Raw genomic sequence first — 23,741 nt, forward strand, 5'->3', positions numbered from 1 at the left:
TCAGAGGCACGATACGATTTGTTTAACAGGTGTTTTTATTGCAATTAGACTTGGCTGAACTTATACTACTTGGTGGAATTTGCAATTAGACTATTAGTATGAAGAAGCTAAAGAATCTGTTATACAATTTTGCCAATGATCTTTGGACCAAATGGCATCTCCTCTCTTAACAATGTGGAGGTTGAGGTCATGGATCAACCGAACATGAGTGCACTCTTTGCCTAGAGAAAGTCTGATTTTTTTTTTTTAAAATGTAATGGAAAACCTACATTAGTGATTCTGAATGATTTTTAACAGTGAAAATGTTTCCAGGGAAAGTTATCTCTACCTCGAGTGCTTTGACCTATGTCTTGGTTGTCTTTTCCACATGAGATTGCTATCCTTACGAGAAGCTCTTTCATGTTTTAATAATGTCATAAGAATTGTAAATGATCTGTGCTTGAGTTATCCAATGCTTTTCTCAACACGCCTATGTAATTGATGAGCATCGTTGTAATTGTTTTATAGGAACATGTTGTGCACTTGAATTGTCCTTAATAATGAACTGAGGTATATTGATGACCTACATTGTCAATCACATTATCACAATGATGCCAAACATCATAGTTTTATTCGTACAAACGTCTAATCATTGCAATGCGTTCTTTAACTCGTCACATAACACATAAGAGAAAAAAAAAGAAGAAGAAAAACGCGTTAGAGGAGACGTACTACATATGCGTTTGGATTGCGTCTACGTCCCTACGTCTATGTCTGCGTTTTGTTTTGTTTTTTTGTTTTTTATTTTGCGCTTCTTGCACTGTTCATGTACATTAAGGCAAAGTTACAGTGTTTTCAGCAGTGAACAGTAACCTGAATTTTATTTTTGGCTGTTTCCAGTAATAAGTTTTTAATTTTCAATAAAATAATTGGTATCCAAACACACACGTACATCCACACCGACTCCAAAAACTCAACACACTTAAAAACTAAATATGAAAACTACAAAAATTCAATCCCTGTCTATTCATACAGATGAGTGACGTTCCACTGCACAAACCATGACAACTAATAGGAAACACAGAGATAACAGATTAAGACTCGTACATGGCCAAAAATTACTATAAATCATCCAAACAAACCATCAGTCTTTAGAGGAAACGGAAGACACGACAGACTGAGAATTGTAATTCATTTGCTGGGTTCAATCTCCATTACCTTTAACTAGAAAAATAAAATAAAATTGAAAAAAAAACAACTAATAACCCATTAGATTCACGCACAAACTCCTTTACTAGTTCACATAGGAAAGGGAAAGGAGGGCGTCGGGCATTGTCAAGAAAAGTTGTTTATCTCCTCACCCCCTTTGTGAAAAGAGGAGAACATGGGGCCAGGGTACAGCAGTTTAGACAAAAAACATTATATTTTCTAGGTCTGCGTGCAACTTGAAGAAATTTCGATCAAGTGATGCTGCTGAAAACAGAGATGATGATGTTGATGATGATGAAGAGGATGTTGCTGAAGCTGGAGATTGCCCTTCCACCACTGCCTCGTAGTATAGTCGCCCTCTATAGGCAACAAGGTCAGCATAGTACACTGGTGGGACGAGTGATACAGGTTTAGTGCACCGAGCAAAGGTGAAGCACATGTGGTATATGAGCTTCTGCAATTCATCAGAAGTAAATCCATGCTCGTCCCAGAGGACATAGTAGTGTGTGGGCTTGCTTGTCCCAAGGCTTCCATAGTGGCTACAAAGATAGAAATCAAACTCAAATGGGTGAACAATTGTTGTGTCCACAACTGTGCCTGGAGACACATTGCCAGTGGGACCCCCATCCCTCTCATTCTCCAGAAATAGACGAGTCTGGTGTCGCTTTTGGGCTACGATAAGTGTGATGGCTGGGGAGTACTTGATTTTTTGCAGTGCCATCTTCAGATCTAGCAGCTCCTCATTGAGAACCATTTCAAATTGGCCCTCACTTACTCCATCACGAAAGACCACAATATGGTCTGGCAAGACATTATTATTTAGCTTAGCATATGATTGAACAAGCTCCAAACACATATTTCCAAAATCCATAATCCTCTCCTTCCGATGGAGTTGTGGGTAGACACGTGCTGCATAGCGATTTACGGCAGGCCAGTTCATGGTAGCAACAACAGCTGCAATGGATGGACTTGTAAGATTCCTAGCACCAGGATGATTAACATCAGCCCCCACGAACATTACATGGCCTTTGCCTCCAAAATGGGGGAGCGGGTCATTAAGCTCTACATTGCTGCCTCCAAGCTTGGCATTCATCTTGGTAGCAAGATTTGCAAAATACTGGTCATTCAATCTGCTGGTGGACAGACAACACTGTGTCACTATACCAACCTTGGTCTCAGAGATCCACTTCAAATTTTTGTAACCAGCATCCTTCCTAGACATCACACAAAGAAGAATTTGCAAATGACCTTTGCCTTTCTTATAAGACTCTTTATTAACACTTTCAAGTAGTTCAAGCAACACATCAACCCTTGAGAGTTTATTCATTGAAGTGCACTCATATATGAGAGGCTCCTCCATGTGGATCCCCAGATTTATGCACCGATTGATAAGCTTTGGAATGAAAAAATCAGGATTCAGCCTTGATTTATAATTATAATCATTAGAACTGAAGTCAATAACACCCCATCGGTCAATTCTTTTGCCTTCCACAACCGATTTTTCAACAAGATTCCACTGGCATTTCTCTTTGTCAACTGTTACCTTTATCACTTTGCCATCCTGAGCAGCTAGCTTCAACACAGGTGGCCCAAGAACACGTCCTCTAACTCTTGTCATGCTTGTGTTTACTTCCATTCCAAAATTTTGAGCCATTCCTCCACTGCCAATGGAACATAACAAATCTAATAATATTGAATAAATAAATAAAATCATCATAGCATTATTCAAACTGCACCAAGCAATTTGATGCAATCAATTAATGTAAGGAAATCCATGTCAACAAATGAATCCTGAATCTTAAAATCTTAAGATATTGAATATAAAACAGTTTTTTTTTTATAAGGTTTGTACTCGGCCAAATGTCTCAAGCTCTTCTATTTTCATCTATCAGAAGATCAGCAAGATATAGGGGATACAAGGTTTATCTGTCCCACATTTATTAGTCCAGAAATAGCAGGTTACTTAATTGTAAATGATCCATTTAGCTCTACATTACTCACACTTCAATCATCATACATGCCTATCATAGTCGGTGTAGTGGCTGAATCAATGTCAAAAAGAAAATAATAATGATGCTCAAGTCACTGCTTAGTAATGATTGAAGGTGGCCAGCATGAGTTCATAGTAAAAAACACAATATGAATTTTTTTATCAGTAAGTTATGCATGCTTGATGTATGTGGCAGGCTTAGACTCATGACCTCATCCTTTACTCACGTGGAAGTGACGTTTGAGTAGATAAGTTTTGTTGTATTAGATGCCCATGTTCATCAATTGAAGGGTAGCAGTGATAAGTTTTTATCAGTTTTCTACTTTAGTCTCTATTTTTTTTTTGCTGCTGCATCATTATTGACTTTTAGTTCTGGGAGGAATCTGAAACTGGACTATTTGTGTTTTAAATTAAAATATCAAATGCCTATACAAAACTTGGTGAAGAGTTAAGTAGCTTGAGAAGTTGAGGAAAGAGAAGAGCCTAAGAAAGGAGGAAATAGATTCTTGAAAAGCATTGATAAAGCTTCAAGATATAAGTGTAATTGACTAATTTTTTTGTAATACTTATTAAACCAAATGTAATAGCACATTATGATGATTGAAATATATTAATTTATAATATTTGTTTGTTTCTCATTTATAAGGATCTTATATATAAAATTTTGTTTGTTTCTCATTTATAAGGATCTTATATATAAAATTTTGGAAGGTTTTTCATGAGAAATGTTTAAACTACAATTCTCATCTTATATTAGAGCCAATTCAGCTTTCAAAAAGTTGAAATTTAGAGAAATATTTAAACCTAACATGTTAACATACAATCTAAAAGTTTTCCATCCATTGCAAGGGTTAGCAATTAATTACAACATGAAAGCCAAGTGCACAATCTGTGAAGTTTTAGCCCTTCTCATTGGTAAACTATGGCAAATAGTAGGCTACTAACAATTTTCTCTATTCTCCAAATGAAAAAAAAGTGCAAAATTTATATCATTTTAGCATTTATTTTAAGTGTAATCATGGTGAAACAACCACCTACTAATACTGATGTCACTCATGCACCCTAATTTGTTGTTTAAATGCATCAACATATAAAGCAACAATAGAAGCTCCATTCTAATTACATGGTATCAATATAAAAAGAATGAAGTTTGAATGCACATACCCACAAGGTCCATTTTCTGAGCATACCATGCTGCGTATCTCTCTCTCCCTAACCCTTGGTGGCACTAGTGATAAGTTCTTCAACATGATACCCGCATTTCTATCCAAATGCTCCTTTGGATACCTTTGCCCCTCAGCTAAGACACAGAACTCCATCGGTAAAGCATTTTTTTTATTGGCTTTCCCTAAATCCAAGCAGGGAATATCCTTGTACATAATATCCTTGCCATATTTCTCCCTAAAATAGTCAACAATTCTAACTCGCCTAGGTGGATTCTGGCATTCTGGGTCTTCCTCAATGAATGATACTTCTTGTGTATTCTCCCTAGTTAACCCCCGAATTGTGTACTTTTGTTTGGTTTTCCGGTGAGTCACGGTAACTCTCAGTCCCCCCAGTGCATCCTCTACATCTCTCCTGAACCTTCGGAAATTTTTTATATCAAAGTTTGGAATATGCTCCCAGAGGAAATCTAGAACTGACATTTTCTGCCGAAATGCCAGAACTGAGTAGTCCAGACACATTGCTAGACCCTGGGACGTGGACTTTAGGCTATGTTGAAATCCTCTAGATGCTGTGATGCCCCGCCCAAGATCATCTCCTTCCCTAGGCTCTCTAGGGAAAAAACTCCGCCCAAAAGGGATCATGTGCCTAGATGGATTCTCCTTCATTACAAGATCCATTCCTTGTAATACATCTCGGGGGATTGACAAAAGCTGCCCATTTAAGTAATCCTTCAACTTGCCAAACTTAATCTCATTCACAAGATTTATGGTAACTACATATGAAACACCCTTCATGTCTTCTCCCTCATGGACTTCCACATCAATTTTTCCAGTGGGCAATGGTACAGCACTGAATATGTTCTTCTCACCATCATATACAGTCCTTGACAAGGGAAATTGTGCAGGATCATCAGAAGATAATTTGTTTCTAATTACTGAAAGAACAGATTTTGATATTCTCACAGGTCGACCACTCTTGTGGGGCACTGCAGGTTTGACATCAACATCATAGTGCATTATAATAGTATTTGGGTTGAATTTGACAGGAAAATGATTGGCACGAAGTCCAACAGTCCGTATAGCAAGCATGCCACCTTTATCAGGTCGTTTTACAGGCATAATCTTGTCTGAATCTTCTGAAATTTCTGTTAATTTCAATTTTTCAACAACAGGATCTGTAGAAGGGGGAAATGTTGTTAATCACTGTGGCTGCTAAAAAATATTGAATTCAAATTGCTCTGTTTTCTGCAATAGAAAGCATTTCTGTTGGCACATGAGATCGAGAAATTGACCATAGCATGAAAATTTTCAAATACAGAAGAAGACTGTACAATTTTCTTTCTTTTTTGAAGGAGGAAGGGAGGGGGGGGTGGGGGGTGGCTATGCTTAAGCTCAACACATCAAAACCTCTCTAAGAGAGAGAGAGCAATAACAACAATAGAAGCAGCTCTCTCCAAAAAAGATCACACACTAGAGCAAAGCATAGGCTGCCCCAGACAAAAAAAACAGACACGCTTAACAAAGGTCCACATAGCTGCAGGTGACGGTATGGCAAATGGTCCAACAAAAGATGAAGGCAGTGATGCCAAGGAATAATAATATTGTAATTAAGCTGACTTTTTAACTTAAATCTTTTAGCACAGCATGCAGATCAATATGGGGAAAGACAACATCTATCCATTAATGATCTTTTCAGTGAAATTGACCATGGCAAATGGGAAAAGACAACATCTTAAGGAATTATGGTCAATGTGAATCATTGATATATTAAACTAAGTATAAGAACTAAATTTACCAAGGTGTCCATTTTGACAAATGTAATATCATGTGGATAAATTGATAATTCAGTAAGCAAACAAAAAAAGTCTATGAACCCCAAAACCCAATACACAATCATACACTTCATGGAACTTTATCCTCATATGACACTTTAAATAACAATTCATAATTTCCAGATAAAACATCAATGTAATACACTGACAAGGAAAGCACATCCAGTACACTAATAAAATAGTTAGGAAAATGCTAAAGCTCTTATTTTTCTTTCAAAAAAAAAAAAAAAATTACAAACTAAAGTGTGAATGAATGAAATTGGTGTTTTAATTACTTTTGTTTTGTTATCATCACTCTCATATTAGTAACACACCAATATTGTGAAACACCCATTGCTATATTAAATACTTTGCTTATCTTCAAGGGCATCGCCTCCTAATAGAATTTGATTCTAGACAAAAAGTTATTTGTTACAGACAAACAACTTTAGCACCATAAGTTTCCAAGATGGTTTTCCCAATTTTATTAGCACACAAAGTTTAAATAAATAAATAAAAAAGGCAGAAAAGAGAAGAGATCCAGATCTAATACCAGCGATAGAAGGAGGAGGCTGAGGCTGAGGCTGAGGCTGAGGCTGAGAAGGAATAGATGGGGCAGTGTGTCCCACTTCCACCCACTTATGATCACCCTGGCCTCTCACTACTCTTCCTCCACTACTACTACTACTACTACTACTACTACTACTACTACTAGCACTGCCACTAGCACTACCACTAGCACCACCAACCTTGCTGGCCCAGCTCGACCCCCCAGACGTGGGACCCACCCATTGACTCCCCGGAGGACCACCACCACCGCCACCAACACCCACATGTGGCGGTGGCTGTCTTGGTCGTGGTGGTGGAGGTTGTTCCGACCACACCTGAGTTGCACCATGCCAAGGAGGACCCCTCCCTCCTCCTCCTCCTCCTCCTCTACCAGCTCCTTCTCCAGCAGCCCTTCCCCAAGCACCACCTCTTCCACCTCTATCTCCTCCGCCTCTACCTCCTCCTCTTCCCCTTCCTCTTCCTCTTCCTCTGTACCCACCACCACCAGCTTCTCTTTCCATTGGATCTCGGGAGCGAACTTCGGACTCACAAAACTCGCTTCGCTAAAGAATCACAAACCAAACAACACTGCTTTGATTTCGATTTTGATTTTGAGGGTCTCCTCTCCTTTCCTTTCTTTATAGACAAAAGAAAAAGAAGTGAAATGAGTCTATGCGTTTAAGGCTGCAGTCTACAAAAATTCAGAAAAAGACGGAATTACCATTTGGCATTTGCTTCGTGTGAAAAGAAAAGACATTTTGGATTCAAAATTTCTCAAACAAACAACTGTTTTGTTGACTTAAAGCGTACGCTTGGTCAAAAGGCAAAACAAAAGGGACACGTAAGAGATACACAAAAAAGAAAAAGAAAAAAAAGGAGTTGGAGTTGGTGGGGGGAAATCCAGTCTCCAGAAGCTTCGGGGTAGCCGATGAATATGGGACGGAAAGTCGGAGGTGCTGACATTGTCACAGCATGTCTCTGTGGGACCCACACACCACACCTTTTCCTTCCACACCACACCTATGCCATAATGTGGGACGCACACATTATGGCTAATTTATTTCCCTCTAGCCACATGGCAGCCCTCTATGCCTCAACTCATCAACAGGCAACCTCACATACGAATTGGGCATTCTCGAATTAAAAGCCCAAATGACCATGGCCTATTGTTATCTTTAAATTATTGGGCATGAAAACCAGAAGAAATAAAAATTGGACTACATGACCCATATTCAGTCGATTTTTTTTGGGACCATGGATCACGTTCTTTCTATTTCTATGGATCACAACCAAATTTATTGAATTTTGGTGTCACATTATTAAGTTTTATTACCTGATTTTTAGCTATCATGATAATCGTGGAGTTAAGATAACAATTGGGACTATAGACAAGAATTATATACTAAATATTTTTTATAATTAAATAATTACAACAATGAAAGAGATGATTTGAACCTTGATTTTGCTCGTAAGAAAAACATATAATTTCATTGAGTTAACAAGTCTTTTATCTATAAAAAAAAAATCATAGTTATTGCTTTTCATGTTTGTGCTGACCAAGTTCAGGAGTTTCTGAGATGAGTACTTGCGATCAACGTTGTTATTCTTCTATGGCGTAAATGCACTTTTAGTTCCTATATTTTGATTTTTTTTCATTTTGGTCCTTACATCTTAATTTTACCACTTTTAGTTCATAAACCAATTAGTGTGTGTCATAACAGTCCTTACTATCAACCAACTAACAGAAAAGCAAAAAAAAGCTGATGTGGCTGATGACAGTAATAAAATAAAAAAATGAAAATTTATTTTGGCATTAAAAATGCCACATCAGCATTTAAATTAAAAATTTTAATTTATTAATTTTAACTAAATAAAAAAAATTCATTATTTTTGGAATACAATGGGTAACATGTTCTTCATGTTCTTCGGGTTGCCCAGAAAATTAAAATAATCTAAGATTTTCTTTTCTTGTATTTTCTTATTAAATAAACATGCAAAAATTCATACAAAATCCCTATCTTCCATCGAAACCTCCAACATGAAAAAATCATCAAACCCACATTAAAAAACCAACCCAGAAAAATCATCAAACATCCAACCCAAAAAAATCATTAAACCCACCACAACCAATGAATCCAAACTAATCAACAACCATCACTGCCTAGGGTTCACAATGCCATAGCCACCAATCTTCGAGAAAACCCACTTTCATCAACCCAAGCCAAAATCATCAACGGACCCAACCGACCAAAGGAAGACAAAAAACAAACAAACCAATCGACCCACACCAACAACAAACCCACCACAACCAACAAAACCAAACCAATCCACAACCACCACCGCTTGGAGTTCACAACACCATAGCCACCAACTACCGATCCGTTTTTCACAACACCCACCAGCAAGACTCCAAAATTTTCCCATTATTTTCTCCGCATCAAGACCCCATGGTCTCCATAATCAAAACCTCGAAGATCAGCCTTTGATTTGCTCGCTGTTGGTTAAGATTGGGTGTAAGGTTTTTAGCGGAGATGAGATTTTTAGACTAGAGAAAGCTTAGGTCATATTAGCGGTGCGTGGTAGAGAAGAAGGCCGACCTTGTGAGCTTCAGCCATGGAGCTACAGTGGAGAGAATTTTGAGATCAGAGGAAGATTCCATCCATGGAGACTGAAGAGAGAAAGGGAGAGGGAGAGGGAGAAAGAGATAGATAAAGTCGGTTAGAGTTTTTTTTAAAATCTGATCACTGACATGTTAAAGAAAAAAAAAAGAGTAAGAATTAAAAAGATAATGATTTTTGTTATTTAAGAAATAATTTTAATTAAATTTTATTTTAGGTTTTTTAATTATTATTTTAATAGTGCCGTCAGCTATGTTAGTTTTTTTCTGTTAATTAGCTAACGGCAATGACTGATATAATAGACGCTAATTGGTTTATGGACTAAAAATAGTAAAATTAAAATGTAGAAACTAAAAATAAAATTAAAATAAAAAAGTCAAAATATAGAAACTAAAAGTGGAATTACACCTCTCTTTTATTTAACTAGGTTGTGTCTTTTCATTTGTATCAGCTATGATTCTTGATGGGATTTCTCCATATTTTGGTAATACTTGATCTTCGAGCAGTACTATGGCCACATGGATCTTGATTCTTGTCTCGAGTACAGCTCTTTATTCGATAAATTTTCAAACTAACAACTCTAAGAGGCCTACTGATCAATCCAGAATTGATCCAGAATTTGGATTGGGACAAACATTAATTAACACTAATTAATTGAGAGAAATCATAATTTGATGAGGGAGACATTTCGTTAAATCAGAGAACCCTTTATCGAAAGAGAAGCTCAGAACCATTAGATAATGAAGTACAGAAGTAGAACAAGAACCTCCTAAGCATTTATATTTTCCTGGCCCCTGCTTAATTTATTACATGTACACCTCTTCTCTTTTCCAATTTTCCCTGGATATGGCTTAATTAATTATGAAAAATACAAATAAAAGTAAACACTAATTAAAAAGAAAAGGAACGTAATTCTTATTATTTGTTTACGGATTTATTCGTTCTGTCAAGGAAGCCATACATGGACTGAAAAAGCTGGATTATCCCAGCAATACATCACTGAGGGTGTAAAAACTCAAAAATAAAAACTTTGCTTTTTTTTTTTTTTGAAGAATTATATACACCCCCGCTTTGATCTTGGTCTTTTTTATATAAAAGGAAAAAAAACCAAGCTCCTAAGATTCTTAAGGAAAAAAAAAAGAAGAAGTTGGGAGTGGGAGAGATTAATCCACAAAGAAAAAGAGAAGAGTGGGTGAAGCTATATTATATTTATACATCAAAAAAAAAAAAGACAGGAAAATTTGTGCTGATCGAGGAGGGTGATGGTGCTCTATAGGGTGATGATCGTTTTGGTGTTGATCATTTGGTTCTGGCTTTGATGGGAATTACTTATTATTAATTTAGGTGGAAAGGCGTCTAGAAGATCCGAACATCTGGTCGAGAAGGATGACAAGTGTCATGGCAAGAGCAGCGTCGATTTCAGGCTGTACAACGAGGCGAAAGACGTCGGCGCCAAAGGCCACTCCTCCAACTGCCTCTTTCTGCTTGATCTCCGCCACCCGCCTCCTCGTTTTGTCTAACACCGCACAGCATCGTTGCGTGTACGATCCTTCTATCTCATACAACACGTTCTTGCTGTTGGGTGATGAACCCCCACTTCCTCGTGATCCTTCGTTAGCCTTGCTGTAATTACTAACATGAGCCAAGCACTTTGTGTTGAGGATGTTCACGTGCTTCCTCGCCGCAAATAGAGGATTCACCGCCGTCTCTCCGTCATACACCAGCCAGTTGTCCCCCAAGCTTAACCTCTGATCACATATATATATATATATATATAGCACACATTAATTAATTGCCATATTCATCATGATATTTAAAATGGAGGCAAGAATTTAACAGTGTATACCTTGCGGCGAATGGTGTAGAGAGGCTTGCCAGCAGCGTCCATAAGAACGATCTCGCCCTTATTACTGGCCATATAGTTATCTACTCTAAATACTAAATCCCCTTTGCTGTCGAAAACCGTAAATCCATTACAGCTGAACAGAAGTGACTTCTTCCATACAGTTAAGATTGCAGCGTTCCCCTTTCCGTCCGGGGAGGATGTGACTGAGGCTGCTGTCGTGTTGGGATATACTTTTGTCATCACCCGAACGAAGAATGAGTGATGTGAGTTGAGTCCCAAATCTTACAACTCTTTTGCTGAGTTCTGATTTATCAAAAGGTTCTCTTTCTCTGAGGCAACTAGCCAATACACAAACCTTAAATATTTATATAGGCTGGGTTGGAATTTTAGGTGGGTGGTCTAAATTCAATATGAAAATTAATACCCTACGGCAACACAAACACAAACACAACACAACACAACAGTTCACACGTTAAACGACACTCAAAAAGGCCGCACCAAAAGTTGAAAAAAAAGTCTACCTCCATTAAAGTGAGTGCGCTACCCCTCTCATGATGTCACGCGCATTTTTTTCATTTTTTGATTGGACGGAATTAAAATATCACCAAGGAAATTAGAGAGAGAAATGGGTGGTGGTGGGTGGTGGGTAATGGTCCTGATGCAACATGATAAGGAATTTGAATTAAGTAACAATGATATGAAATCATTTCTACACCTATCTTTACTTTCAAGGCTGACAAAGATAATTACATTAATTAATAAATAAATTATTAATGTAGAATAACATTGTGTGGCTGAGGACCATTTTGCGGTAGAGATATTTCTATTTACACCTTTATTTTATGCCTCTTTTCCTGTATATATTACAACAACATGACTGTTCATATATATATTTTTTTAAAAATAAGATCATAAGAGTATCCTGATTGGCTTGGGCGGTTTGTGCGACTCCCTCCGTCTCACTATTGTCCTATAAAATCGATTGACCTCAGACTTTTTCTTTAATTTTTTTTTTTTATATAATATTAAACATTACATCCAGAGAGATAGATAACATAAATTAAAGTTTTCAATAAAAAATTATACGGAGTTTGTTTTCATTACATGATCATGATTCGTTATGGAAATAAAGCCTATAGCTATATTAGTTTGCTACTCATGTTTTCGTTTCTTTAATCTATTTGTTTGTTTATTAATTATTGTTCATTACATCTTCTATTGAGAAGGGAAAAGACAAAACACTTGGCCGGTTTACATGCCTATTTTTTATTGTCTATTTACATGTCCTTTTGGGAATTGAAAAAAACAAAATAAACGGCCTAATCCAGATTTAGTCTCCCCTTAACTTGAAGTGATCTCCAACTTATTGTCAGATTTATTATTAATTTTTAAGGTTTTGTTGCATGAAATATGTTATTTTTATAATATTTTTATAACAAATTGTATGTGATAATTTATTATTGGTTCGAATTTGAACTTACCATTAAAATTATTATTTTTCACTAGTAACAGTTTGTTACATAAGATTTGTTGTAAAATTATTGTGGACATAATATTTCTTTTATTGCATAAGTTTACCCTAAAGAGAAATGATATGTCTACAACATTTTTACAACAAATTATAAGTGGCAAGTTGTTACTGGTTGTTATTGTTGGGGTAAAAAAGTAATCTTAGTGTTAGGTTCAAATTTAAACCAGTAATAACTAACCACCTATGATTTGTTATAAAAATGTTGTAAAAATATTATGGATGTAGCACCTCTCTTACCCTAAATTTGGGGTTACTTATGAGTTGCATCATAAACTCTAAGAACAAAAAGACACACTCATTCTTACCTTCTTCTTTTTTTCTCCTCACCCATTCCCACGCTATTAATTAAGTTAATTATTATGTTTCCCCTAAAAAACAGAAAAGAAACTAATTATTATGAGAAATGATATGTCCATAATATTTTTATAACATTTTTACAACAAATCCTAAGTAGTAGGTTGTTACTGATTGTTATTATTGGGGCAAAAAAGTAATCTTCGTGTTAGGCTAAAATTTGAACCAATAACAACTAACCACCTATGATTTGTTGTAAAAATATTGTGGATGTAGCATTTCTCATTTATTATATATGTAAATATATTTTACTATATATATATATATATGCATAAATAACTATGTGATATAATATAAACTTTTATAACAATATGATATAAATTTTGTATAATCTAAAATATGGTATAAATTTCATAAATTGTTAGATATATGTACCAATTAAAAAAAATAAACAATTAAAATTATCAAGAAAAATTGATATTTTCACGAAATGTAGTGAAAAAAATAATTTGATATGCGGCATTTTGAAAATTGAATATGTAAAATAGAAAAAAGTAGGTTCTTATATTAATATAGATTAAAAAAAAATTCACACGCTGATGCAAATGCTGAGGTTATCACAAAAATGCTTATTGGGCTAACCAGTGATCCAATGCTATCTTTGGATAGCGACATAAGTGGGGCTTCTCACTTAAACCTATATTTGTTTAGTCTTCCCTTAACTTGAAGTGATCTTCTACTTATTATCGGATTTATTATTAAATTTTAAGGCTTTATTGCGTAAAAAATGCTATTTTTATAATATTTTCACAACAAATTATATGTGGTAAGTTATTATTGGTTTGAATTTGAATCTACTATTGAAATTATTATTATTTTCACTAGTAACAATCTGTCATATAGGATTTGTTATGAAACTATTGTGGACATTATATTTCTTTTGTTGCATAAGTCTACCATAAATTATGGGTTAATTATGAGTTGCATCATAAACTCTAACAACAAAAAGACACCCTCATTCTTACTTTCTTTCTTCTTCTTTTTTTCTCCTCACCCATTCCCATGCTATTAATTAAGTTAATTATTGTGTTTCCCCTAAAAAACAGAAAGAAACTAATTATTATTTATGTAAATATATTTTACTATATATATATATATATATATATATATATATATATATATGTAAGGTCACAATTTGTACCTAAGCCCAATCATAGGAAGGGTATAGGCTCAAAGAACCCAATACAATAAATTTGTAGAGAGTGGGTTAGAAATCTTGTTTCTAATGAGCTTAAATAACAAAAACAGTGGCCCAAGATCACAAAATGATAAAGATGGATTAGTGTGTATGATGAAAATTGTCCTTAGACTCACGCTGAGGAGTTGATTCTTATATTTCTTATTTCTTAAAGATTGATTACAGATATTCTGTCTACAGTGTTTTATCTCCCTCTTTCTCGATCCCCTTTTTCTCAGGGACTTCCCTCTATTTTATACTTCCTTCTTGTTCTAATTGCCTTCCTCCACGTGTAGGTCTAGATTTCTAGTGTTGATATTTGTCCCATCAGTGCCTTCCGGAAGTCTTTGGGTAGTAGTTGTAAGGCTGGAAATCACTGTTCAGACATTACTTCCTCATTAATGCGGCCAGAGTTTTGGATGCAAAGCATCCAATGCAGTGGCAACAGTTTTCCCTTAGATATTTTATGACTGTTCATTTACTTTGTGCTTCCATGAAACGTATTTTCATCAATGGGACCTTTTGGAAAATCGTTTTGGAAAAAAGGTAGTAACATTTGGCCGTTGCTTCGTTTAGCTGAGGAAACATCCCTCCTCGTCTATCGTCGGACAAAATAACACCCTTGGACAAAGCCTATGGCCCAATATGCACTTTTGGGCCTTTTATCCCTACAATAGCCCCTCAAAACTCTGTTTTTCCCTTCTATCCGAGGAGAAAAGTAGGGTTTTGACTCTGAACACCGACTTTCACACGCTTCCTGAACCTCCACATGTAAAAATGTCGCTTTGTGTGCTCCGTAACTATTTATGACGCTTCGGAGCCCGTGATGTCTCATTAAATGCTCCAGGCGACGCTCTATTCCCCGTGGGATATAGATCCTACGGTTGGCATTTTTTCTTGAATTTTGAGCGGGATAACTCCCACTCAATCCTGCCCCTATATAAGATGCCTAGAGGGTCGCAATTTTCCTTGCTTTACAAATTTGTTAGCTCTTAAGAATTCTCAAACTCTCCTGCTCCCAAGAATTTCTCAATTTCCTAACTCTCAAGAAGTTCTTGAAATGACCCCTGTTCTTATTCTTGTAAATTTTCACTCTCCTAGGTTCTTTTCTTCTCGGCCACTCTTCTCGGCCTTCTAACCTTCACCCATTTTTCAAAATCATTTTATTTTAATTCGTTCAAATGGGTAGATTCAAGGTCCTGGTAGACTCTCCCATTGGTATGGAGGGCTTTATAGCCAAATATTACTTTCCATAGGGAGTTGCCCTGAGGTATTATGCCCCAGATCAGATAGTCACTAATAGGAAAGAAGGAGAGGTTGTTATTCCTATGGTCGCTTTTATAGAAGGAGGAAAGACGCTTCCTACGGTGGGAATAACTCGAGACTACCTGTTCAACCATAGGTTGTGTCCTCACTAGTGAGCGCCCAACATATTTAGAATTCGAGGTAGTGTTAATGCTCTCAATGAGCAGATGGGTTTGGGACTCACATGGCCGATGTCGTCCATATGTACAGGTGCCATTCTCTCGCTGACTCGGGGTATTACCTTAAGTCCAAGTCCAACATTGTTAGGCTTGTATCGTGTCTTCCTAAGTCCAACAAGGGCATAAAGGATGATTACCTAATCGCCTTCGGGGAATGGCACAACGGTCTTCACTACCCAACTCGGGAAGGAAAGCCAGGTGGGATACCCTGGGGTTAGGTTCCTTGGCGTAGGATTTAGTTATATTTTTTTATTATTCATTCTCCTAACACTGCGTTTTCTTGTGATGATGGATTTTGTTGGTTTGACCATGATTTGCTCATCGGCTGTCTTTGCAGACAAAAATCACGTAGCGTCTCACCTAAGCTTGGTCAACGTCACAGGCCTCAACATAATCTTACGGTCCGAGGTGTTTGTGAGTGCGAACGGGCAGTTAAGGGCGGTCCATCTCATTTTGGGTTTTGAACCGATCTCTGACGTCTTCCAGGAGGTGGGTCATGCAATAACAGCAGGCGATCCTAGACTCCGAAGGATAGACGTCTCCAAGGCTGGATTTCCAGCTCACAAGGACGTTGTGCCTGCCGAGTTACCTCTCCCTTTCGCTCTCCCCAAAGCAGCAGTTCCCAGAGAAGAAACTGCTTCTTCATGATTATCACTTAAGGAGGAAATATATCAATTCCAACTCGAGGAAGAAGTGGAAGAGCGACTAGATCATATCAACCTTTCGGATTCTGAGGGCAGGCTTGATAGAACCTCAGCAGCTCATTCCCCTCCTTTGATAGTCGCTGATGTAGACAATGATTCCGAGGAGGAAGGTACGATGACTCGAAATCCGAGGAAGGGCTTGAGGGACATCATGGCTACAAGGCACAAAGGGTCATCATCCAAGGAGGCCCCTAAGTCCTAACTACCACTCACACTTCCTCCTCATCCTCCTCCTCCTACAACTACCACCGGCCTGCTTTCCATGACTAACTTGAAGAAGAAACGGAAGGAGTAGGAAGTGGAGGAGGGGGAAATGGTCCCTCCGAAGGAGGCCAGGCAACAAAAAATGGCTAAGGATAAATGGGTCTCTCCCGCAGACAATAGGGAAGATCCAACTGCAACCGAGGTGCACTAACAACGTGTTTGGGCTCCTCGACTGGAGCTGGAAGGCACCGCTATCCCATGGAATTCCTCTATTAGAGAATTTCAGAGAGGGCATTCTGCCTACATTACTGAGGCTTTAGAGCAACCCATCCTCTTGCCAAGAGACATGGATGCTTTGAAGAACATGAGGCAGCAAGACCTCTGTATGTCGCTGAAGAAAGATCTTGTCATGGTTAGTTTTACTATCGCCTCTATTAGATAAATGCTAGGGCATTCTTTTCATTCTTTACTCTCTTACCCGTTCTCTTTCTCTCTTTTATTGACTCCTCTGTTATTTTTATGCAGGCTATCCAAGAAGTTTTTGTAATCGATGAGTGGGTTAAGGATGCTCGGAAGGCAACCTAGGCTGAGGCCCAACTCCGCGCCCAAACTACTAAGGCCTTGGAAGCGGCAAAGCAGGAGAATCAAGAGTTGGCCAACAAGCTAATCACCGAGGAGAGGGTGCGGAAAAGTGCTAAATCTGGCTTAAAAAGTGCTCAAGACCAGGCTGAAGATCAGCACAAACAGGTTCATCTTAAAGAGAAGGATCTGGCCACACAAAAATAGTTGGTTTTGGACCTTAAATCCGATTTGGAGAAAGCCAAAGCTTCCGCTTGGGCAGTCGAGGAAGCTGCTGAGGCCATAAGGCAAGCATCCTACAACCGCGGAGTACAAGAAACCGAGATTCGGTTAGCTGAGGAGATGGTCGAGGTGTGTAGGGATTACTACAAGGAGATGCGGGAAAAAACTCTCGACCTTGTAGGGGTCCCTACTTCCTCGGAGTGAAGGCACCCTGGGAAAGTGCCCAGTTGTCCCTACACCTCCTTCTGCCACTGCCCCAGAATCTTTTAAGTAGCCCCTGGCTACACAGGGCCTTCCCCTGCCCCCTGAAGTTTCTAAAAGATCCATCTAAACTGGTGATCAAGGCCAAAGGGGTGAGGTGGGCAAGGATAAAGGCAAGGATAAGGAGGTCAAGCCCCCCTCAAAGGCTAAGGATGCTGCCAAGGCTAAGGATGTTGCGACCAAAGTCAAGGAGGTAGAGGCCAAATCCAAAGAGGTCGACCCCACGGTCAAAGATATTAACCTCTCAATCAAGCAAAAAAGGAGACCCTTCTCCTCTAGCCAAAAAAGACCCTGCTCCTATAGCCAAAGTCTAGCTCATAGGGTTTTATTTCTTTCGTCGCCATTTTTCTTTTCTTTTGTAAGTTTTTATTTATATTTTTTCTTTGGTGATGGCATTTTGCCACTATATGTAATTGGATCTTTTGTAAGCAAATTGCCTCTTCCTGAGACTTAAATCAATGAGAGTTATAAGTTCTTTATTCATGATTGTGATGTTTGTATTTTTTCCTTGTATAGCTTTTGTTTTCCTTAGTACTTAGTAGGATAATGAGACATGCCCCACTTTGATACCTACATAAGTGGTAATACTAAGTCAATAACATTAGTAAAACACACTTTTAACTCTGTAATCCATACATCATAGCAGAGCAACCATCCACATCATTCCCCATAAGTCTAAAGATTTTGTGGAAGTAATTAGATATTGACCAGGCAACAAATATATCTGATATGCTTACAAATGCTTTAAGTGATGCTCATGAACCTCCGTTTGTCCAAATCATTGTTGTAGGAATCTCCAAGGTGTGTGATCCGAGGAACCAAACGTAACCAAGATCAATTTCAACACTTAGAAGAAAAATGGAAGATATAAATTTTCCCAAGGTATGTGGTCCGAGGATCCAGACATAGCCAAGGTTTAGTTTGATACTTAGAAAAGTTAATCCGAAGTATTAATTTACCCAAAGTAGGTGATATAGGGAACCAGACATAACTAAGGTTCTGTTTAACACTTAGAGAAATGACGGAAGATATCAATTTTCTGAAGATATCAATTTTCTCAAGGTATAAGGTCCGAGGAGCCAGGCATAGTCAAAGTTTTGTTTGATACTTAGAAAAGTTAATCCAAAGTATTAATTTACCTAAAGTAGGTGGTCCAGTGAACCAGACATAACTAAAGTTCTGTTTAACACTTAGAGAAATAACGAAATATATCAATTTTTCGAACGTATGTGGTCCGAGGAGCCAGGCATAGCCAAAGTTCTATTTGATACTTAGAAAAGTAATGGAAGATATCAATTTTTCCAAGGTATGTGGTCCGAGGAGCTATGCATAGCTAAGGTTCTGTTTGATACTTAAAAAAGTAATGGAATATATTAATTTTCCCAAGGTATGTGGTCTGAGGAGCTAGGCATAGTCAATGTTCTGTTTGATACTTAGAAAAACAATGGAAGATATCAATTTTTCCAAGGTATGTTGTCTGAGGAGCCAGACATAGCCAATGTTCTATTTGATACTTAGAAGAATAATGAATGTAACGCATGAAATGATAGGCTATATATAACAAAAAAGACTTTCATTAATAATAATGCCTTTGCAAATTATTTACATTCCAGGGACGTGGTACAACATTTTCATCTAGGTCTTCAAGATAATAAGCGTCTATTCCAACTATCGAGGTGATGTGGTATGCAAGGTTTTCAGACTTGGATCGTTCATTGAACCGTAAGAAGGAGAGGTTCAAGGTTTTTGAGGTCGAACCGGGGTCGAACTGTGATGATATCATAATTAATTTAATAATTAATAAAAACCTAAATGTAGATATTACATTTATAAAACTAGCAAAATTGTCTGATATATCTATATATGTGAGGGAAATTTAGTGATTTTCAAGCATATATTTAATAATTAAATAAGAAAGTTAATAAAATAAAATAATAACCATGAAAACATTAAAATTTATGATTAATTTTTGAAGTAAAGTTGAATATTTTTGAAGGATTTTAATTATAATTTTGTTTTATTCCTTATAAGGGATGGATAATTTAATTAAGTAGAATAAAATTGTGTTAAGTTGTTTTTATAAAAAAAAAAAAAATTGCTAAGGGGTTGGATCGTGTGGTCCAAACCCAATTTTAGGGGTTCAAACCCGGTTTTAGGGGTTCACGGAATTACCACATATGCCCGGTCCTCTATGCTTAAAAAACTGGATTTCCATCCAATTCCCGGTTTCCATAGTCTGATCTCCTGGTCTAGTCCGGTTCTAAAAACCTTGGCTGTATGACCTTTCCCAGTTTGGCCTTAATTTTCCCCAAGCTGGATTTTTTGCAGTACCTAAAACCTTCCCTAATACCAAATCCCCAAGCTCTAGTGGTCTTAACTTTACGGTCAAGTCATAACCCTGTTTGAGCTTGTGTTGATAATATGCTAATTGAACCATGACATTTTCCCTTCGTTCATCAACCAAATCCAAACTCCTTTCTAACAACCCATCATTGTTGCTTGGAGTAAAAGAGCTCGTCTTCAGCGTTGGGAAACCGGTTTCGAGAGGAATTACTGCTTCGGCCCCATAAGTCATTGAAAAAGGAGTCTCCCCTATGGACCTACAAGGTGTAGTCCTGTAGGTCCAAAGGATGTGTGACAGCTCTTCCACCCATTTTCCCTTAGCATCATCCAATCTTTTCTTAAGTCCATTTACTATTACCTTATTAACAGCCTCGGCCTGTCCATTTCCCTGTGGATAAGCCAGGGTGGAATATTTGTTCGTAATGCCTAGATCGCAGCAATATCTTCTGAATGCTTTACTATCAAATTGAAGGCCATTATCTGAGATAAGGGTATGAGGAATTCCAAATCGAGTGTCAATGTTTTTCCAAACAAATCTTTTTGCATCCAAGTCCCGGATATTTGATAGTGGCTCGGTTTCAACCCATTTAGTGAAGTAATCCGTGCCGACCAGCAGTCATCTCCTATTCCCTGCTGCCTTAAGGAAGGTTCCTACAATATCCATACCCCATTAAGCAAAAGGCCAAAGGCTGGATAGAGGATTGAGGATGCCCCCTAGTTGATGAATGTTGGGAGCAAATCTTTGACACTAGTCACACTTCTTCACATACTCTAGTGTTTCCCTCTGCATATTGGGCCACTAGTATCCTTGGGTAAGGGCTCTATGAGATAATGATCTATCTCCTGTATGACTTCCACAAATCTCTTCATGTTATTCTTCTAGAAGTAGCTTTGTTGCTTCAAGGTGTATACACAGCAAGTATGGCCTAGAAAAAGAGCGCTTGTATAACTTTCGATCCTCGGACAGCCAAAATCGAGGAGCCTTTCTACATACTTTGTCAGCCTCGGACTTTTCCTTAGGTAGGATGTTCTCTTTAAGGTACAGCACAATGGGGTCCATCTAGTTAGGTTCCACCCTAATCTAGTGAACACGGACTGTATCCACATTCATCTTGGTAGGCGTAAACAAATCTTCCACCAAAATGACCTGAGGTAAACTCTGTGCTGAGGACGTTGCCAGGGTGGCTAGAGAGTCGGTATAAGTGTTTCTATTTTTGGGAATCTGCACTAAGGTGAAGGACTTAAACTTTGATTGTAGGTGTCTAACCTGACTTAAATACTCCTGCATCCTTGAATCTCTGGCTTCCAGCTCCCCTTCCACTTGGCCTACAACCAATCTTGAATTCGAGAACATCTCCATAGTCTTCCCTCCCATCTTCTGAACCATAGTCATTCCTACCAGTAGAGTTTCGTACTCGGTTTCATTATTCATAACCGAGAAATCCATCCTCAAAGATTTCTCAATAACGATCTTATCCGAAGATATTACAACTAGCCCCACTCTTGATCCTCTTTGATTTAACGCGACATCCACGTACACCTTCCATGATAGAGATTCCTTCAGGGAGATCATGCCAACTGATTTTTCATCCATGTCCAACTTCTTAGTATTTTCTTCTAATAAGGGCTTAGTAAACTCGGCCACCAAGTCGGCAAGGACCTGGCCTTTTACAGAGGTGCGTGACATATACTTGATATCAAAAGCCCCCAGAATTGTTCCCCACTTGGCAATCCTTCCCGTATAATATGCACTTCGAAGTAGAGACCTAAGCAGGAGTTGGGTTAGGACCACAACTGTGTAGGACTGGAAGTAGTAGGGAAGCTTACGCGTAGCATGCACCACTGCCAAAATGGCTTTCTCTAGTGGTAACTAACGAATCTCAGCTTCATGCAATGATTTACTCACATAATAAATTGGCCTGTGAACACCATTGTCAACCCTTATCAGCACCAAACTAACAGCATGAGAAGCCACAGCAATGTAAGCAAACAACACTTCATCCACCTCGGGCCTGGACATAACAGGTGGCTGAGAAAGATATTCTTTAAACTGTTGAAAAGCCAAAGCACACTCCTCAATCCATTTGAATTCCTTCCATTTATTCAACAACTGGAAGAAAGGTCTACATCTGTTCGCGGACCGAGAGATGAATCAGTTCAAGATAGCTGTCATTCTCGTCAATTTCTGAACTTCTTTAGGATTACGAGGTGGCTGCAAGCTATTAATCGCTTTAACTTGATCAGGATTGACTTCAATTCCACGATGTGTAACCATAAAACCTAAAAATTTACCAAACCCCACGCCAAAAGAGCATTTGGAAGCATTTAGGTGTAATTTATGTTTCCTTAGTATCTTGAAGACGTTCCCAAGATCGCCCACGTGCTCAGACACCACCTTACTCTTCACCACCATGTCATCTACATAAACTTCAATACTTTTCCTTAGCTGCAATTCGAACATCCTAGTCATCATCCCTTGGTAGGTAACTCTTGCATTCTTTAAACCAAAAGGCATTACCTTGTAGTGATAGTTTCCTGTAGGAGTGACGAAGGCTGTTTTCTCTTGATCGTCCAAAGCCAAAGGTATTTAGTGATAACCTTAAAAAGCATCTAGAAAACTTATTCAAGGATGCCAAACCGTGGCTTCCACCATTTATTCAAATCCGTAAAGTCTACGTATACCCGCCATTTTCCATTCTTCTTTTTAACTACCACTGTGTTGGCCAACCATTTAGGATAAAAAACTTCTTTGATAGCCACAGCCTGCTTGAGCTTAATTACTTCTTCCTTGATAGCCTCAGAATGTTCTTTAGATGATCGCCGAGATGGTTGTTTTCTTGGTACTGATAGGCCAAAAATATATTGACCCCTTGTGATGGATTAAGTTGATTAATTAGCCAAGTTGATTAACTAATCAAATTAACATGCAAACACGTGGTAGCACAAACAAATCACCAATAAACTAAAATGCAGCGAAAAATAAATTGACACGGTGATTTGTTTATGAATAGGGAAAACCTCCAAGGCAAAAACCCTACCGGGTGATTTTAAGGTCACCACTCCCGAGAATCCACTATTATCACAACAAGCGGTTACAAGTAAAGGAATTCTAGTACCTTATACCAACTTACAGTTGAACCCTTACCCCAATACCCAATTTGACTTGTTCTGTAATGACAATCTCTCCTTTTCGATGCACGGCTCCCAGTACGTGACTAACCAATTGCGTGGATCCCAGTACGCGACTTCAATCACCAACTTGAGAAAGATGTTGGCTGCAAAGTTCTTCAATTTATCCTCATAATGAAGAACAAGAAGATGCTTGGTTACAAAACCCTATGGTGCAAAGACACAACAACTTCTTTACAAAGAGATGAACTAAGGTAAACTTTGTCTGCGGTCACAAATTGCTTGAACAGACTTTGCACAATACTTGTGCAACTTGTGCTTACTTTGATAGCCCTTAAAATAATCATTTTATACGTCTAGGGTTATGAGAAAAGAAAGCCCAAAGATATGTCCACGGATTAGAATCAAAACAGTACTGAAAAACTGTTTTTCTTAAATCTCGACAGCTAAAGGTGTCGAGGTGCTATTGAGCAGCTGTCGAGCCACGGGGCTGGAACAGCTTCTTAAAGCTCGATAGATGCAACTGTCGAGTTAGCTATCGAGTTTTAATGAAGAGCAATTCTCAGCTTGTTTCTTGGACAGACT

The 23,741-nt window shown here is 38.0% G+C and overlaps 3 protein-coding genes across 3 annotated transcripts; all 3 read right to left on the reverse strand.

The window, feature by feature from the left end:
- Positions 1–977: 977 nt before the first annotated feature.
- On the reverse strand, positions 978–7,629 carry LOC142610404 (protein argonaute 2-like). The gene is made up of 3 exons (XM_075782222.1): positions 6,709–7,629; positions 4,343–5,519; positions 978–2,849 (listed from the first exon to the last, which is right to left on the reverse strand). Exons 1-3 carry the CDS (start codon positions 7,223–7,225, stop codon positions 1,385–1,387), a joined length of 3,159 nt encoding a protein of 1,052 aa, XP_075638337.1. The 5' UTR covers positions 7,226–7,629; the 3' UTR covers positions 978–1,384.
- A 2,584-nt stretch (positions 7,630–10,213) lies between these two features.
- On the reverse strand, positions 10,214–11,524 carry LOC142609493 (protein LURP-one-related 8). Its single transcript, XM_075781086.1, has 2 exons — positions 11,169–11,524; positions 10,214–11,070 (listed from the first exon to the last, which is right to left on the reverse strand). The coding sequence occupies exons 1-2, from the start codon at positions 11,406–11,408 to the stop codon at positions 10,663–10,665; spliced, it is 648 nt and encodes a 215-aa protein (XP_075637201.1). The 5' UTR covers positions 11,409–11,524; the 3' UTR covers positions 10,214–10,662.
- Positions 11,525–19,944: 8,420 nt separating this feature from the next.
- On the reverse strand, positions 19,945–22,542 carry LOC142608876 (uncharacterized). Its single transcript, XM_075780535.1, has 4 exons — positions 22,219–22,542; positions 21,988–22,077; positions 21,295–21,897; positions 19,945–20,415 (listed from the first exon to the last, which is right to left on the reverse strand). The coding sequence occupies exons 1-4, from the start codon at positions 22,540–22,542 to the stop codon at positions 19,945–19,947; spliced, it is 1,488 nt and encodes a 495-aa protein (XP_075636650.1).
- Positions 22,543–23,741: the final 1,199 nt, after the last annotated feature.

This window comes from Castanea sativa, chromosome 9 (assembly GCF_040712315.1).
Source record: "Castanea sativa cultivar Marrone di Chiusa Pesio chromosome 9, ASM4071231v1".
Classification (NCBI taxonomy): Eukaryota; Viridiplantae; Streptophyta; class Magnoliopsida; order Fagales; family Fagaceae; genus Castanea; species Castanea sativa.